Here is a 17,066-nt window from a genome sequence, read left to right as displayed (position 1 = left end):
ACTCAAGTATATCCATAAACTCTGGGAGCGGACCCTAACGAAGACACCCATGTTACTTCTCTTTCATTCGGTAGCCTCATTGGAGGCAGGGGAAGAAGGGAATCTTACAGATGTACCGCCATTGGCACATGTGATATTGGTGGTGGCCAAGAGGTGTATCTTGAAGAAATGGCTGGAAGCCAGGGTACCCACGCTGGACCAGTTGGTTCAGCAATTGAAGATTTGCCTCCGATCAGATAGAAATGATGCAATTACATTTAAAGAGAAAAAGACAGCAGGGTTTTTTAAAAAGTGGAGGTCGTTTCTTTTGCAGTTATCTGATGCAGAAATTGAGGAGGTAGTAGCGGGATTTCAATACACAAAATGGTATCTCACAGAAGAAATTAAAGGGACGTTAGGGAGGCTGAGGACGGGAGAACTGAGAGTCTAAATAGAAAAGAGAGGATAGCTCACTGGCAAGAGAGAAGAAGGGAAAGATATATAAACTTGAAATTGAAACGATTTGCACATTGTCTGCCAAAGTTGAAAGGTTAACTGTTTGTCATTTTGCAAAAGTTAATGAGGAAATGTAAACGTTTGGAAATATTGTATGAATCGCAAGTAACAATGTGATAAAACCTAAATGACATACTCTAACACTGGTCACTTATACAAGAGGTGGGCAATGCCACTTTTTGTTTTATTTTTGGTATGTTGAATAAAAAAAATTATGCAAAAAAAAAAAATAAAAAAAAAATAAAGAATATAACTACTATAATACTGCTCATATATACAAGAATATAACTACTATAATACTGCCCACATATACAAGAATATAACTTCTATAATACTGCCCCTATATACAAGAATATAACTACTATAATACTGCCCCTATATACAAGAATATAACTACTATAATACTGCCCTATATATACAAGAATATAACTACTATAATACTGCCCTATATATACAAGAATATAACTTCTATAATACTGCCCCTATATACAAGAATATAACTACTATAATACTGCCCCTATATACAAGAATATAACTACTATAATACTGCCCTATATATACAAGAATATAACTACTATAATACTGCCCTATATATACAAGAATATAACTACTATAATACTGCCCCTATATACAAGAATATAACTACTATAATACTGCCCCTATATAGAAGAATATAACTACTATAATACTGCCTCCTATATACAAGAATATAACTACTATAATACTGCTCCTATATACAAGAATCTAACTTCTATAATACTGCTCCTATATACAAGAATATAACTACTATAATACTGCCCCTATATACAAGAATATAACTACTATAATACTGCCCCTATATACAAGAATATAACTACTATAATACTGCCTCCTATATACAAGAATATAACTACTATAATACTGCCCATATATACAAGAATATAACTTCTATAATACTGCTCATATATACAAGAATATAACTACTATAATACTGCTCCCTATATACAAGAATATAACTACTATAATACTGCTCCCTATATACAATAATATAACTTCTATAATACTGCTCCTATATACAAGAATATAACTACTATAATACTGCTCCTATATACAAGAATATAACTTCTATAATACTGCTCCTATATACAAGAATATAACTACTATAATACTGCCCCTATATACAAGAATATAACTACTATAATACTGCTCCTATATACAAGAATATAACTACTATAATACTGCCCCCTATATACAAGAATATAACTACTATAATACTGCCCCCTATATACAAGAATATAACTACTATAATACTGCCCCCTATATACAAGAATATAACTACTATAATACTGCTCCTATGTACGAGAATATAACTACTATAATACTGCTCCTATATACAAGAATATAACTACTATAATACTGCCCCCTATATACAAGAATATAACTACTATAATACTGCCCCCTATATACAAGAATATAACTACTATAATACTGCTCTTATATACAAGAATATAACTACTATAATACTGCTCCTATATACAAGAATATAACTACTATAATACGGCTCCTATATACAAGAATATAACTACTATAATACTGCCCCCTATATACAAGAATATAACTACTATAATACTGCCCCCTATATACAAGAATATAACTACTATAATACTGCCCCCTATATACAAGAATATAACTACTATAATACTGCTCCTATGTACGAGAATATAACTACTATAATACTGCTCCTATATACAAGAATATAACTACTATAATACTGCTCCTATATACAAGAATATAACTACTATAATACTGCCCCCTATATACAAGAATATAACTACTATAATACTGCCCCCTACATACAAGAATATAACTACTATAATACTGCTCCTATATACAAGAATATAACTACTATAATACTGCCCCTATATACAAGAATATAACTACTATAATACTGCTCCTATATACAAGAATATAACTACTATAATACTGCCCCTATATACAAGAAACTACTATAATACTGCCCCTATATACAAGAATATAACTACTATAATACTGCTCCTATATACAAGAATATAACTACTATAATACTGCTCCTATATACAAGAATATAACTACTATAATACTGCCCCTATATACAAGAATATAACTACTATAATACGGCTCCTATATACAAGAATATAACTACTATAATACTGCCCCTATATACAAGAATATAACTACTATAATACGGCTCCTATATACAAGAATATAACTAGTATAATACTGCTCCTATATACAAGAATAAAACTACTATAATACTGCCCCCTATATACAAGAATATAACTACTATAATACTGCTCCTATATACAAGAATATAACTACTATAATACTGCCCCTATATACAAGAATATAACTACTATAATACTGCTCCTATATACAAGAATATAACTACTATAATACTGCTCCTATATACAAGAATATAACTACTATAATACTGCCCCTATATACAAGAATATAACTACTATAATACTGCTCCTATATACAAGAATATAACTACTATAATACTGCCCCTATATACAAGAATATAACTACTATAATACTGCCCCCTATATACAAGAATATAACTACTATAATACTGCCCCCTATATACAGGAATATAATTACTATAATACTGCCCCCTATATACAAGAATATAACTACTATAATACTGCTCCTATATACAGGAATATAACTACTATAATACTGCCCCTATATACAAGAATATAACTACTACTAGAATACTGCCACCTATATACAAGAATATAACTGCTATAATACTGCCACCTATATACAAGAATATAACTACTATAATACTGCCCCCTATATACAAGAATATAACTACTATAATACTGCCCCTATATACAAGAATATAACTACTATAATACTGCCCCTATATACAAGAATATAACTACTATAATACTGCTCCTATATACAAGAATATAACTACTATAATACTGCCCCCTATATACAAGAATATAACTACTATAATACTGCTCCTATATACAAGAATATAACTACTATAATACTGCCCCCTATATACAAGAATATAACTACTATAATACTGCCCCCTATATACAAGAATATAACGACTATAATACTGCTCCTATATACAAGAATATAACTACTATAATACTGCCCCCTATATACAAGACTATAACCACTATAATACTGCCCCCTATATACAAGAATATAACTACTATAATACTGCCTCCTATATACAAGAATATAACTACTATAATACTGCCCCTATATACAAGAATATAATTACTATAATACTGCTCCTATATACAAGAATATAACTACTATAATACTGCCCCCTATATACAAGAATATAACTACTATAATACTGCTCCCTATATACAAGAATATAACTACTATAATACTGCTCCTATATACAAGAATATAACTACTATAATACTGCCCCTATATACAAGAATATAACTACTATAATACTGCCCCTATATACAAGAATATAATTACTATAATACTGCTCCTATATACAAGAATATAACTACTATAATACTGCCCCCTATATACAAGAATATAACTACTATAATACTGCTCCCTATATACAAGAATATAGCTACTATAATACTGCCCCTATATACAAGAATATAACTACTATAATACTGCTCCCTATATACAAGAATATAACTACTATAATACTGCTCCCTATATACAAGAATATAACTTCTATAATACTGCTCCTATATACAAGAATATAACTACTATAATACTGCCCCTATATACAAGAATATAACTACTATAATACTGCTCCTATATACAAGAATATAACTACTATAATACTGCCCCTATATACAAGAATATAAATACTATAATACTGCCCCTATATACAAGAATATAACTACTATAATACTGCCCCTATATACAAGACTATAACTACTATAATACTGCTCCTATATACAAGAATATAACTACTATAATACTGCCCCCTATATACAAGAATATAACTACTATAATACTGCTCCTATATACAGGAATATAACTACTATAATACTGCCCCTATATACAAGAATATAACTACTATAATACTGCGCCCTATATACAAGAATATAACTACTATAATACTGCGCCCTATATACAAGAATATAACTACTATAATACTGCCCCTATATACAAGAATATAACTACTATAATACTGCCCCTATATACAAGAATATAACTACTATAATACTGCCCCTATGTTAAAAAAGTGTATTGAAGAGAGTACAGAGCAGGGATAGCAGTATGTATGCCATGCTGTGATATTGGGGGCATCATTGCGTATATACAGGTTCTCCTCCTTTAGCTTTGCATTATGGTTATGAAACATATGTAAACGTTATTGTCTAATAGATCTCCTGTAGTGTATACTCTGTCCATGAGTGGCAGAACAGAGCCAGCATGGGTCCTGTGTGGTTCAGGAAGGATGGTAGGGGATTCTCCATGCATTGTGGTTGCTCACCAATACAACATTTAAAGCGGGACCTACGCATACCGTAAGACTGGCAGGAGGATGCCCCCTCAGGACTGGCAGAGCATGTGACGGATATGTACACACTATGGCATTAGAAGGCTGTTCTGGACACAAAAACATTAAATGAGTGGCCACAGGAAGGACCTCCACAAACCGTAGGACTGCAGCCTGTGATTGTTAGGGAAGAAGCTATGTACACACCGGTACCGGAGGTATGGTGGGATGTTCTGGACGCCCAAGTTTATGGACACCCAATAAAATACTGACCGGCCACAAAGAAAATCTATATACAGTAAGACTGACAGGAGGACCGCAGTCTATCTAGGTCTTCAAGACTGGCCGAGTAGAAGATAGATACGTCCACTCTAGTACATGGCAGGAGGGTCTCCATACCCAATATAAGTGACAGGGTGCCCCTACAGTACAACTGACAGATTATAGGAAAAAGATCTATGGAGTCAGTAAGACTGACAGGGGGGCTGTGTTGTCTCTACATGAGATTATACACACGATGGGATGGGTGTTCGGAGATCCTGTATGCCTAGATATAGTCTCAAGCACCCAGTATGGAGACGGACATGCCACAGGAAAAATCTATAGATCAGTAAGACTGACAGGACGACTGCAATCTGTCTACATGTTCAAGACTGGCAGAGCATAGGACATGTACACACTGGTACTGGAAGCATGGCGGGATGTTCCGTATACAACGGAGCTGGTTCTCGACAACCAATATAATACTGACAACTAACACATTGACAGTAAGACTGACAGGAGGGCTGTATTCTCTCTACACACAGTCTGAGACTGGCAAAGGATATACCCGCTATTGTATCGGATGGATATTAGGAGATCCTGTCAGACCAGGTACAGTCTTATGCACCCAGTATGGAGTGACGTGCCACAGGAAAGACCTACCAATCAGTAAGACTGACAGGAGGGCTTTCCGTATACCCAGTCAGATTGGCAGAACATTGGAAGGATATACACAAATTATGGTATTGGATAATGTAAGTAGATGCCCAGGCGGGACACTGGCAGGTCAGACAGGTAAGACTGACAGGAGGGCTTTCACTACACCCAGTCTGAGATTGGCAGAACATAGGAAGGATATACACACTATGGTATTGGATGATGTTAAATGCCCAGGCGTAGCGCCTGTTCGGACACTGGCACGTCACAGGAATAACCTATAGGATCAGTAAGACTGAGAGGAGGACTTTTTCTATACCAAGTCTGAGATTGGCAGAATATAGGATGGATACACACACTATGGTATTGGATGGTGTTAGTAGATTCCCAGGTGTAGCTCCAGTTAGGACACTGGTGGGTCACAGGAATAACCTATAGGATCAGTAAGACTGACAGGAGGGCTCTCTCTATACCCAGTCTGAGATTGGCAGAACATAGGATGGATACATACACACACACACACACACACACACTATGGTATTGGATGGTGTTAGTAGATTCCCAGGTGTAGCTCCAGTTAGGACACTGGTGGGTCACAGGAATAACCTATAGGATCAGTAAGACTGACAGGAGGGCTCTCTCTATACCCAGTCTGAGATTGGCAGAATATAGGATGGATACACACACTATGGTATTGGATGGTGTTAGTAGATTCCCAGGCGTAGCTCCCGTTACGGAAACTGGTGGGTCACAGGAAAGACGAATAGGATCAGTAAGACGGACAGGAGGGCTATAGACCACAACGCTGGGCACAAGGCAGTGCGGATCGCTGTCCACTCCTTCCTCTGAATAACTGAAGCACAAGAAAGGAATCTTCACTGACGCTTTAATACCATAGAAAGCAAATCCAACATAGAAAATATAAAAATACCGGCCCAGCGACACATGACAGGCACAGGCGCACACCCACGACAGGTGCCGGAGGAGGCGCAAGCAGTTCACACACACGACAGGTGCCGGAGGAGGCGCAAGCAGTTCACACACACGACAGGTGCCGGAGGAGGCGCAAGCAGTTCACACACACGCACATATTGCAAAAAAGGGGGAGCAACGATGAACGGGGGAAGGGCGGCGCTTCTCGTCTCCCACAGATTTTTGAGCCCTCCCCAGTCATGGAATATCCCGGGATTACAACTCAGTCGTCTTTTTTTTCTTGCTCGTCTGTTGCCGTTTCCTTCGGCTGCTCCTCGTATCTGGAAGAAGGAGGGTGGGAAATGGTAACGTCCCTAATAATGTGCCCAGCCCGTCTCATGCCCACAATAATCCATCCCAGGCACAGTCTCTGCCCCATTCACAGTATGTATATAAGGACCAACGGTCTCCGGTAACATCCAAAGATGTATATTCAAGAAAAGTCCTATAATGCAGATATCGCTAAAAAATGCATGAATACAATTCCTTTTAAACTCCTTGACGTTTCGGTTCTGTGATCCTTTATTAAACAAAACAAACTTTATCAGTCCCGCAGAAAGATCAGTCCACACCCACGCGGACTAAATAATCAAAATCATCAGCTTTACTTATCCTGTACTGACCTAAAGTAGGATCAAGTCATACTCCAGTCACATCCAAAGCTACATTCCGAATTCAGTTTCCTGTTTGTTCCCAGGACTTAACATCTTGCTGAAACGGTCTCAGTACATAGCATGGTGTGTTTTGTTACCTTGCAGAAGTTGTAGCGTTCAATTCAGCCACCCTGTGCAGTGCTATTGGATGTGGCAGTGGCAAATGCAGCTTTGGATGCGATTAGAGAGGAAAATAATGTACGAGCAGAACTGTGGGTGCAGCTTTAGATGTGACTAGAGTATATAAGACATGATGTAACTCAAGATCTGCAGTCAAGCGGATAATAAAGTTTAATGATGGAGAAACATATAGAAGACGGATTATACGGACGCACTCTCCTCCCACCCAGTCTGGCGACACGCGTGGAATGTTCTTTAAATGTCGGCACATCTTATGTTCTCATGAAAAGTTGACTTTAAAGCAAGCAGAAAAAATAGACCCCCCCCATATAGCGTCTTTACATCTGGAAGAGAGGGTCCGTCAGTTCTGAGAAGGAAAGGCGTAAGATTCACCAGAGATGGAGCAAACACCTACTAGCACCAGCCACTAGATGGCATCATGGAGTCACTATAGGACTAGACACAGATCTCGTGCCATGGAGTTCCCAGTGGGTGATAATGCGGATGATGGGGGAGGAGTACTCTAAACATGGACTCTGCTGGATGGGAGGCGAGGAGCTGCCCGTGGTGGGATGCACCTGTCCAAATGCAGATATGAGAGGGACCCTTCATATGGAGCTGGGGTTGAGCTGCCGCCTGCGGCGGGGGGAACAGGATTTTTGTTGCATGGATTCGGCCAGGCTGGCGGGAGATCCAGACACCACCGGAAAGTGAGAGAGGCGTGGAGTGTGAGGCAGAAGTTCCGCAGAGGACTCATAGCTGTGAGAGAACAAAGGATAGGAGGGGCGAAGAGGAGGGGCGAAGAGGAATGGGACAAGACCATAAATGAGGAGTAATGAACATGGGGGAGGGGGAGCGTAGGCCAAAATATAGGAGCAACAGGAGGGACATGACGAGAACAGAAGGTGTTTGGGGTGAAGATTTGAGAGTCGGCGGAGAAGTTGAAATAAGATGAGGGGGAGCAGGAATGTCAAGGATTTGTAAAGAAGGAAAACAGGAGAATAAGAATTAAGGAGGTAAAGTAAAGATTTCAGAGGGGGGGGGGGGGGGGGAGTTCAGAGAATGTAGGGAGGGAAGTGGCCGGAAGAATATGAAACATAAGAGTAAAAAGGAGGAGGAGATGAGAAGGAAGGAGTGACAGGAGGAGGAGGATGATATGAGAGGAAAGGAGTGACAGGAGGAGGAGGAGGATATGAGAGGAAAGGAGTGACAGGAGGAGGAGGAGGAGATGAGAGGTAAGGAGTGACAGGAGGAGGAGGAGGAGGAGATGAGAGGAAAGGAGTGACAGGAGGAGGAGGAGGAGATGAGAGGAAAGGAGTGACAGGAGGAGGAGGAGGAGATGAGAGGAAAGGAGTGACAGGAGGAGGAGGAGGATATGAGAGGAAAGGAGTGACAGGAGGAGGAGGATGATATGAGAGGAAAGGAGGGGGAGGATATGAGAGGAAAGGAGTGACAGGAGGAGGAGGATGATATGAGGGGAAAGAAGTGACAGGAGGAGGAGGATGATATGAGGGGAAAGAAGTGACAGGAGGAGGAGAAGGATATGAGAGGAAAGGAGTGACAGGAGGAGGAGGATGATATGAGAGGAAAGGAATGACAGGAGGAGGAGGAGGATGATATGAGAGGAAAGGAGTGACAGGAGGAGGAGGATGATATGAGAGGAAAGGAGTGACAGGAGGAGGAGGATGATATGAGAGGAAAGGAGTGACAGGAGGAGGAGGAGAAGGATATGAGAGGAAAGGAGTGACAGGAGGAGGAGAAGGATATGAGAGGAAAGGAGTGACAGGAGGAGGATGATATGAGAGGAAAGGAGGGGGAGGATATAAGAGGGAAGGAGTGACAGGAGGAGGATATGAGAGGGAAGGAGTGACAGGAGGAGGAGGAGGAGATGAGAGGGAAGGAGTGACAGGAGGAGGAGGATATGAGAGCGAAGAAGTAATCGGAACATAAGAATTTTTTGGGGAAGGTAGCAGGAACTCAAATAAATGCAAACAATGATGAATAAAATAGTTAATGATTATATAAAGATGGAGGAGAAGGTGAAAGCAGAACATGAGCGAGAAAGAAGAGGGAAAAAAAAGAGGCAGAAAAATGTGAAGAACTGTTCCAGGACTGCCCCCGACCCGACTACTCTACACCCCCCCCCCCCTCCCTACACCGACCGCTTTACATCAGTCACTCACCTAAACATCTCGGTGATCTCTCCTTTCACCAGAGCCACGAGCAGAGGGAAACCAATACAAGCCGGGACCAGGTACAGGAGCGCCGGCTGCGGAGGAACACACAGAACACAATAATCAGCACTGCACATGAGGACTACAACTCACACTCTCCGCACGTCGCTAACGTGCAGTGCCAGATGAAAGTCTGGGAGGAAATTCTCTACACAGCAGAGGTCTCCTACATACGGCGGTCCAACTGCTGCAATACTACAACTCCCAGCATGCCCTGACAGCCGCAAGCTGGAGACCACTGCTATAAAGGGAAACTGCTGGGAAATCGTAACTTTGCCATTGCAATGTCTCTAAAGAAATAATAAGTGGCCCTGCAAGCCGCCCAAATAACAACGATGGCCACGAGCCCCGATACAGGTGGCCAGCACTTCCAGTACCGCTCCAGAAAGGAGACAAGATGGCCGCCGGGCCCCAGCGCTGCAGAGCGGAAAACCAGATAAATCCAGAATTTTTTACGTTTGGTGGAATGAGGGACTGGTTGTCACCCTGATGGACTTGAAAGGAAGGGCCACCTGAGCGCCCCATCTGATCCGTCCTTTTGTGGTTATTCTTGCAGAGTTCCCTTAACCCTTACACTGCAGGAAAGAACTCGAATGGTCCCTGGTACCACATGTGATTAGGGAATCGGGAGGCTCTAGGTCTGGATGTGCCCTGTGTGTGCAGCAATGTGGGCTCTTACCTGAGCGTGTTTGAAGGTGTGCATCACAAATATAGTCAGAGCCAGGCCAAAGATGTACGCCAAGAAGCTGGTGTAAAAATAAGTGTGAGAATTCTTCTTTAAGCTGGAAATAAAGACGGGTAGACCCGGTTAATAAGGAGCGCTGAGTGTCTAAATGTTCTTACCCCATACACTTCTATTATTGGAGCTGCTCCCTGTATGACCAGACTGATCCAGATCCTTCTTAAAGCCATGACGTTAAATGATAGAATTATTTCTCCCTGCAGCCACCACTAGGGGGAGCTCACTCATCACATTGAACTCAATAATAAGTAATCTGCTGAGCGCCCTCTAGTGGTGGCTACAGGAAGGGTCTTTTGACACTATGTCAAGTTAAAGTTCCCTGAAGAATTGTAGAGCGCCCACTGGTCATCTGTCAATCAGGCTCTACGGCACGGTACAGGGGTGACACACTAAACCTGCCCACCCTTAAAAGGGTACAACTCACCTGATGTCAAAACGGAGTAACAAAGCAATGAAGATGCCTGGAATACAGAAGAAACGGAACAGAAGAGACATATAGAATAAAATGTAGTATCACATGATGCAAGATCAGACTACACTGGGTTTGTCATTTCTAACCATAGGAGCTGTATACACAAAACGGTAGGAGATTTTAAATCCAGACTATTTGCCAAGTTGCTTCATTTTTTTTTTTTCAATGCACCAACACAATGACGCAGCACCACTGCGCAGCTATGGCCAGTGTGTGTAAAACGGTAAGAAGCAATGTGGATGGGATGTATTTTATTTTTGCTTCCATGACATAGCCGGGATACCCCATAACTGCGGGCTTCTGGGGTCCTTCAGTTGTTGTATAGCATAAGCCAAGCAATGGTACCCAATATATGTGACAGCGCTGTTTGGCGCCCTCTAGAGGACTCACCTGGAATGACAATATCACCCAGTCCCAGCATGGCAAAATTGCTGGCTTGAAGTCCCCTCTCCAGCAGATCCTGAGGGAAAACCACTGGAAGAAAAGAAAGAAGTGTAGGATGAGGAGACGCTGTAGTAACGCTGTAGAGGGGGCGGAAGGGGCTGCTACTCACGCTTTATTGGTGCCTCAAAGGATTTGGCCACAGTCACCATGACGTTGGTCCCGAAAACCTAAAAAAAAAATAAAGAGAAAAGGTCATAGTTCAAGTGAGAAAACCGATCTAAGGTCCAATAAGCCCCTCAGTTTGTATCGGTGACTTACCCAGAAGATGTCATAGATGAAGAGCCCCCCCAGCAGGATGCAGCCGGTACTGACGTTGTTAAGGTGCAGGAGCTCCACCCCGTTGAGGGCAAATGCCAATCCGAATAGGTTATTGGCAATCCAGTGCTGAGGAGAAGACATGAATATTTGTAGTCACACAGCAGTACGACCTATAAATGACGCCGGGTGGTCCGGTGCTACGTGAGGGGCTTCTCACCTTCTTCAGGAGGTACCAGACCCCGACCACGCCACTCAGAACCAGACAGACCAGGTCCCGGGTGTCAAACTCGTAATTTACAACCTCTGCAGAAAGGGACGACATGTATAATGTGAACAGGTCAATTCTGTATACACTCTAGAGCGCCCCCTGGCGGTCCCCACGCACAGCGCACTCACCTACTTTACTGTCTCCGGAGCCCTGAGTGAAGAGAAGCTGATACTGTTTGTTGGGGAAGTTTTCTGGGAAGAGTCGGTTTATGGCGGGGCTGAGGACGGAAAAGTGGGCGACACAGACAGGGAAGGGTTAATAATCAGGGGCGGAACCAAGTCTGCTGTAAATAAACGCTTAACCCCTTAGTGACCGGCCTATTTTAAACCTTAATGACCAGGCTATTTTTTACGTTTTTTTTTTCCCCATCGTCGCATTCAAAGAGCTATAACTTTTTTATTGTTTTTGCGTCGACATCGCCGTATAAGGTCTTGTTTTTTACGGGACAGGTTGTATTTTTTAATAGCACCATTTTGGGGTACATAGAATTGATTGATTAACTTTTATTAACTTTTTTTGGGGGGGTAATAGAAAAAAAACCAGAAATTTCGCCACTCCTCTTTTGCGTCCTTAATTTACGCCGCTTACCGTGTGGTCTAAATAACACAAGAACTTTATTCAGCGGGTCGTTACGAGTGCGACGATACCAAATTTATATATTTTCTGGCGTTTTCCTACTTTTACACAGTAAAAGCACCGTTTTTTCAAAACCATTTGTTTTGGTGTCGTCCTGTTTTAAGAGCCGTAACGTTTTTATTGTTCCGCCGATGCAGCCGTATGAAGTTTTTTTTTTTTTTGCGGGACGTCTTGTAATTTTTATTGGTACCGTTTTGGAGTAGATGCGACTTTTTGATCACTTTTTATGAAATTTTTTTTTGAAGGCAGGATTCTGGCGTTGTTTTGTATTTTATTTGTTACGGCGATCACCGAGCGCGTTTGGCTTTATAGTTGGGGTCGTTACGGACGCAGCGATACCAAACATGTGTAAGGCCTTATTCGCATCAGCGTATTTCACGGCCATGTCATGTGCGTTAAAACAGCGGACGTCACACGGACCTGTGCAAGTCAATGCGGCCATTCAGAAAATACGTGTTTTTCACGTGGCGTGTGTCTTCTGCGTGAAACTCACTGCACGTCCTATACTTGTCCGTTTTTGCGCATCACGCACCGATTGAAGTCAACGGGTGCGTGAAACTCACGGAGAGCGCACGGACGCCATCCGTGTGCTGTCCGTGATTCACGCAACAGTTGCTAAAGAAACGCTGAGGCAAAGAAAAAACACCTCCTTCGGGTTTTTTTTTTGCGGACGTAAAAAACCACGTAACATACGGATGACATAAGCGCGTAAAAAAAACGCAGACGCGCACCGTACAGACATTGACATTGAATGGAGCAGTAGCGGACACGAGTGACTGCCGCTCCAATCACTGTGACCGCGCAGCGAGGAGGAACAAGGGGTCAGGACTCCCGATTTATAGATTAGTGGGGGTCTCAGCGATCATACAGCCTGTGGATAGGTGATGTTAATTGTGGAAAACCCCTTACACGGCTGTATAACGAGTAGCTCTGCAGCTTTCTTATATACTTTGCGTTTCAATTCCTCACCATTGTCAAGACCTCTGCTTGCTGTGAGTGAATGAGAACATTCTTGTTTACATCCAGAGCCAAGAAGCCCGTACAGATCTAATACTTCTCACAGCTGAGTGTTGGTTACAATTGTATCCAGTCTCGATAATCCTCAACTAAACACATCAGGAGTAAATGTTTTTCTCCTTTTCTGATAGTTTGTTACAATGTATCAGTGCAGGCACAATGCAGACCAGACTGTTAAAGGGCCGGTTCACATCAGCGTCGGCTTACCGTTCCGGGGGAGGTTTCCGTGGGGTGAATCCCGGAACGGAAAGTAAAACTGAAACCACGGCTTCCGTTTCAGTCACTATCGATATCAATGGTGACGGAAACATTGCTCATGGTTTCCGTCTGTCACTGTTCCGGCAGGTTTCAGTTTTTCCGACTGAATCAATAGCGCAGTCGACTCCGCTATTGATTCCGTCATTAAAACGGAAACCTGCCGGAACAGTGACGAACGGAAACAATTAGCAATGTTGATATCAATGGTGACTGAAACGGAAGCTGTGGATTGTTTGACTTTCCGTTGCGGGGTTCACCCTACGGAAACCTCAGACGGAACCCAGGAACGGAAAGCCAACGCTGATGTGAACAGGCCCTAACTCACAAGCATTGACTGGATACACTTGTAGCAAACCCTCAGTCGTGAGACCTATGAGGCCTGTACAGGTTTACAGCCTGTGGATATCAACAATTCACTGACAGCAAGCAAAAAACTTGTAGGTGGTAAAGAAATGATATGGCCCATGATATAGCACAATGTGCCCGCTGTGCCTCGAGTAGCGCCAGCCTGTGACAACAGGACCCATATCTGCCCTAATCCTGGTCTCGCCGTATACAGCAAGTCTTGCGTGGTCCCTGCTCACCTTATAGTGTGCGCCAAAGCCAGGACCCCGAGGATGAAGAAGTACATGGACAGTAAGAGGTTAATATATTCCTGGGAGAAGATCTGCGGGTGGAAGAGGAGAAAGAAAAATTCAGAGAGGGAAATAAACATTGGTCGTCCGTATGCTACAAAATACGAATGTGGCCGCTCTGTACCCGTGTGTCGTATGAACGCCACGCGAGCGATCCGTGAGAATCTGCGTACGTTAAACTTCCAGCTGGAAATACGAAGGTCAAAGCAAAAGAGCGACATTCCTAACAAGGAGAATCCCTCTAAGATCACATCCTGACATGTACAGCCCGGCTTATAGACATTCATTTTCCCAGCAGCGGCCACTACAGGGGAAACTAAGTATTACATGCTGGTCAATCAAATGAGAAGCCAAACACGTAATAAGAGACGGGTCGGGTCCTCCAGAGTGAGAGCCGCTCCGACTAATAAGGGACCCCCCTCTATGATATCCATATGCCCTAATAGGGCATCGAGACAAAGGTGGTCTTTATGAGACCCCCATTTAACAGCAGGATCAGGGCTTTTTCTCGAAACAAAACTGTAGAAAAGAGTAAAAATTATTTGCGACCGATCCACAGCTGTTGTCCAATCAGGAACCCCATACAGATCAGCTGACATTTCCGTATAGAGAGTTCCGCCAAATACATTTTGCCCCAGATGAAATCTTGATAAACTCGACACGATTTGCTCCAGTTTTGCCGCCTCCCCATTTTACAACATTACGGATTAATCTCCCCCCTTGTGCCCCCCGCTGGAGGTCGGCTCTGTAATGTGAACCCACGTTGAGATCCAGTGTAAACAATATGCGCCGTGTCCTTAATAGTGTCACATGACCAGCCATATGGTGTGTACGGGCAGGGTTCACACGTGCGCAGCTCCAGTCACATGACCGACCACACAGATGTGGCGCAGAATATGTGGCAGCCGGGTCTCCGTTCCTGGCGGAGTTGTGGACGTCCTGGTGGATCGGTGAGGACCCCCGAACACAACTCAACATCCCATAATGGTCTGTAGAGGGAAAACTCGTGATCTGCCTCATTAGTAGATACGAATAATATGCAGAATAATTAAGTGCCCCCTCCCCATCACCTGTCCGTCATATGGCCGCCCACCATCAGGACGACATCCGACACTTACTTTAAAAAACAGGTACAGCCCAAAGAGGGTGCAGCTGGCAATGATGGGGAACCTGGCGGCGTCCCTGCTGGTGATCGTCTCCGGCATGTCCGATGAATTCTGCAGGAAGAACAACAACCACCATCATTGACATTCAGGATAAAGCAGAGATGACGGAGCTGCGGGGTAAAATACGGGCAGCACAAAGGGTTACATAGAACCTGGCAGTGCCCACTATAGATGGGACGCCAATGAAAAGGTCATGCCGGGGTCGACATTCACATTGATTTCTATTGGGCAGCGGTCGTATTTTGACGCCAACTACTACATGTGGCAGATGTAAAAAGATACGGTCGTCCCAGAGACCGGAGGGACATCAACCAATGGTGTTGCCCGATTCAGCAATCACTTGGAGGTATTGGGTTATGTAAACATATATAATCTATAGGTGGGTGAATCGGGCACAATGATTGGCTCGCGCCCACTCAGCGATCACAGGACGGAGCAGCGGGACTCCGGAATAACAGGAGCCTCACCTTGCCCTGGGCACAGTTAACGCTCCTTATAGCGCCGAAAAAGATGGGGAGCAAAGCCATCCCCAGCAGACTGCCGTACGCCAGTGCCGTCCCCTCCGGAGAGTTCGCCAGCCTCCCGGTGCCGTTGACGGCAGCATCGCTGTCATTGTGCAGAACCGAGGACTCCGGCTCCGCCATGTCCGGGATGTCGCTGCTTCGTGGGGATTCACAGCGATCAGACCGGTAAGGACACGTTACCAAATATGCCGGAAGTGACGTGTGATTCGAGCGACTGGAAGCGGTCTCCACTTCCCTAACGACCAGCCGCGGCTGTATCTAGGGGGAGGAGCTTAAGTGGTAAGGACCGAACGTCATCTCCACCTCCGATGTCGTATCCAGTCGTTCAGGCCACGCACCTGTAAAGAACCATCACCATAGGGGGCAGTATTATGGTAGATATATTCTTGTATATAGGAGCAGTATTATAGTAGTTATATTCTTGTATATAGGGGGCAGTATTATAGTAGTTATATTCTTGTATATAGGAGCAGTATTATAGTAGTTATATTCTTGTATATAGGAGCAGTATTATAGTCGTTATATTCTTGTATATAGGGGCAGTATTATAGTAGTTATATTCTTGTATATAGGGGGCAGTATTATAGTAGTTCTATTCTTGTATATAAGAGGCAGTATTATAGTAGTTATATTCTTGTATATAGGAGCAGTATTATAGTAGTTATATTCTTGTATATAGGAGGCAGTATTATAGTAGTTATATTCTTGTATATAGGAGCAGTATTATAGTAGTTATATTCTTGTATATAGGGAGCAGTATTATAGTAGTTATATTCTTGTATATAGGGG

At 42.7% G+C, this 17,066-nt stretch overlaps 1 protein-coding gene and 1 long non-coding RNA gene across 3 annotated transcripts in view; one reads left to right on the top strand and one right to left on the bottom strand.

Annotated features, from left to right (window-relative positions):
- Positions 1–6,747: 6,747 nt before the first annotated feature.
- HM13 (histocompatibility minor 13) lies at positions 6,748–16,496 on the bottom strand. Of its 2 annotated transcripts, XM_075846397.1 has the most exons (13): positions 16,221–16,496; positions 15,706–15,804; positions 14,537–14,619; positions 12,170–12,258; positions 11,991–12,076; positions 11,774–11,899; positions 11,625–11,682; positions 11,462–11,545; positions 11,024–11,060; positions 10,537–10,639; positions 9,807–9,892; positions 8,202–8,382; positions 6,748–7,131 (listed from the first exon to the last, which is right to left on the bottom strand). In XM_075846397.1, exons 1-12 carry the CDS (start codon positions 16,395–16,397, stop codon positions 8,232–8,234), a joined length of 1,179 nt encoding a protein of 392 aa, XP_075702512.1. In that variant the 5' UTR covers positions 16,398–16,496; the 3' UTR covers positions 6,748–7,131; positions 8,202–8,231. The 2 variants fall into 2 exon arrangements, with proteins under 2 accessions (XP_075702512.1, XP_075702511.1); XM_075846396.1 differs by lacking the exon at positions 8,202–8,382 and having other exon boundaries at positions 16,221–16,481.
- Positions 16,497–16,524: 28 nt separating this feature from the next.
- Positions 16,525–17,066, top strand: part of LOC142666377 (uncharacterized) — a 17,301-nt gene continuing 16,759 nt past the window's right edge. The window contains exon 1 of the long non-coding RNA XR_012851672.1: positions 16,525–16,651. This is a non-coding gene — a long non-coding RNA (uncharacterized LOC142666377). The remainder of the gene's footprint in view (positions 16,652–17,066) is intronic.

The sequence above is a fragment of the Rhinoderma darwinii genome, chromosome 13 (assembly GCF_050947455.1).
Source record: "Rhinoderma darwinii isolate aRhiDar2 chromosome 13, aRhiDar2.hap1, whole genome shotgun sequence".
Lineage (NCBI taxonomy): Eukaryota > Metazoa > Chordata > Amphibia > Anura > Rhinodermatidae > Rhinoderma > Rhinoderma darwinii.
The sequence above is the reverse complement of the archived record's forward strand: the minus strand, read 5'-3'. Positions and strand labels throughout refer to the sequence as shown.

Bases quoted from the DNA above. Each gene is read 5' to 3' on its own strand.
- HM13 (XM_075846397.1), bottom strand. From the start codon at position 16,397: ATGGCGGAGCCGGAGTCCTCGGTTCTGCACAATGACAGCGATGCTGCC. The intron at 12,259-14,536 runs GTGAGCAGGGAC...TTCCGTCCTCAG, and splicing joins GCTTTGGCGCACACTATAAG to CCCCGCCATAAACCGACTCT. The intron at 10,640-11,023 runs GTGAGTTGTACC...CTTTATTTCCAG, and splicing joins TTACTCCGTTTTGACATCAG to CTTAAAGAAGAATTCTCACA.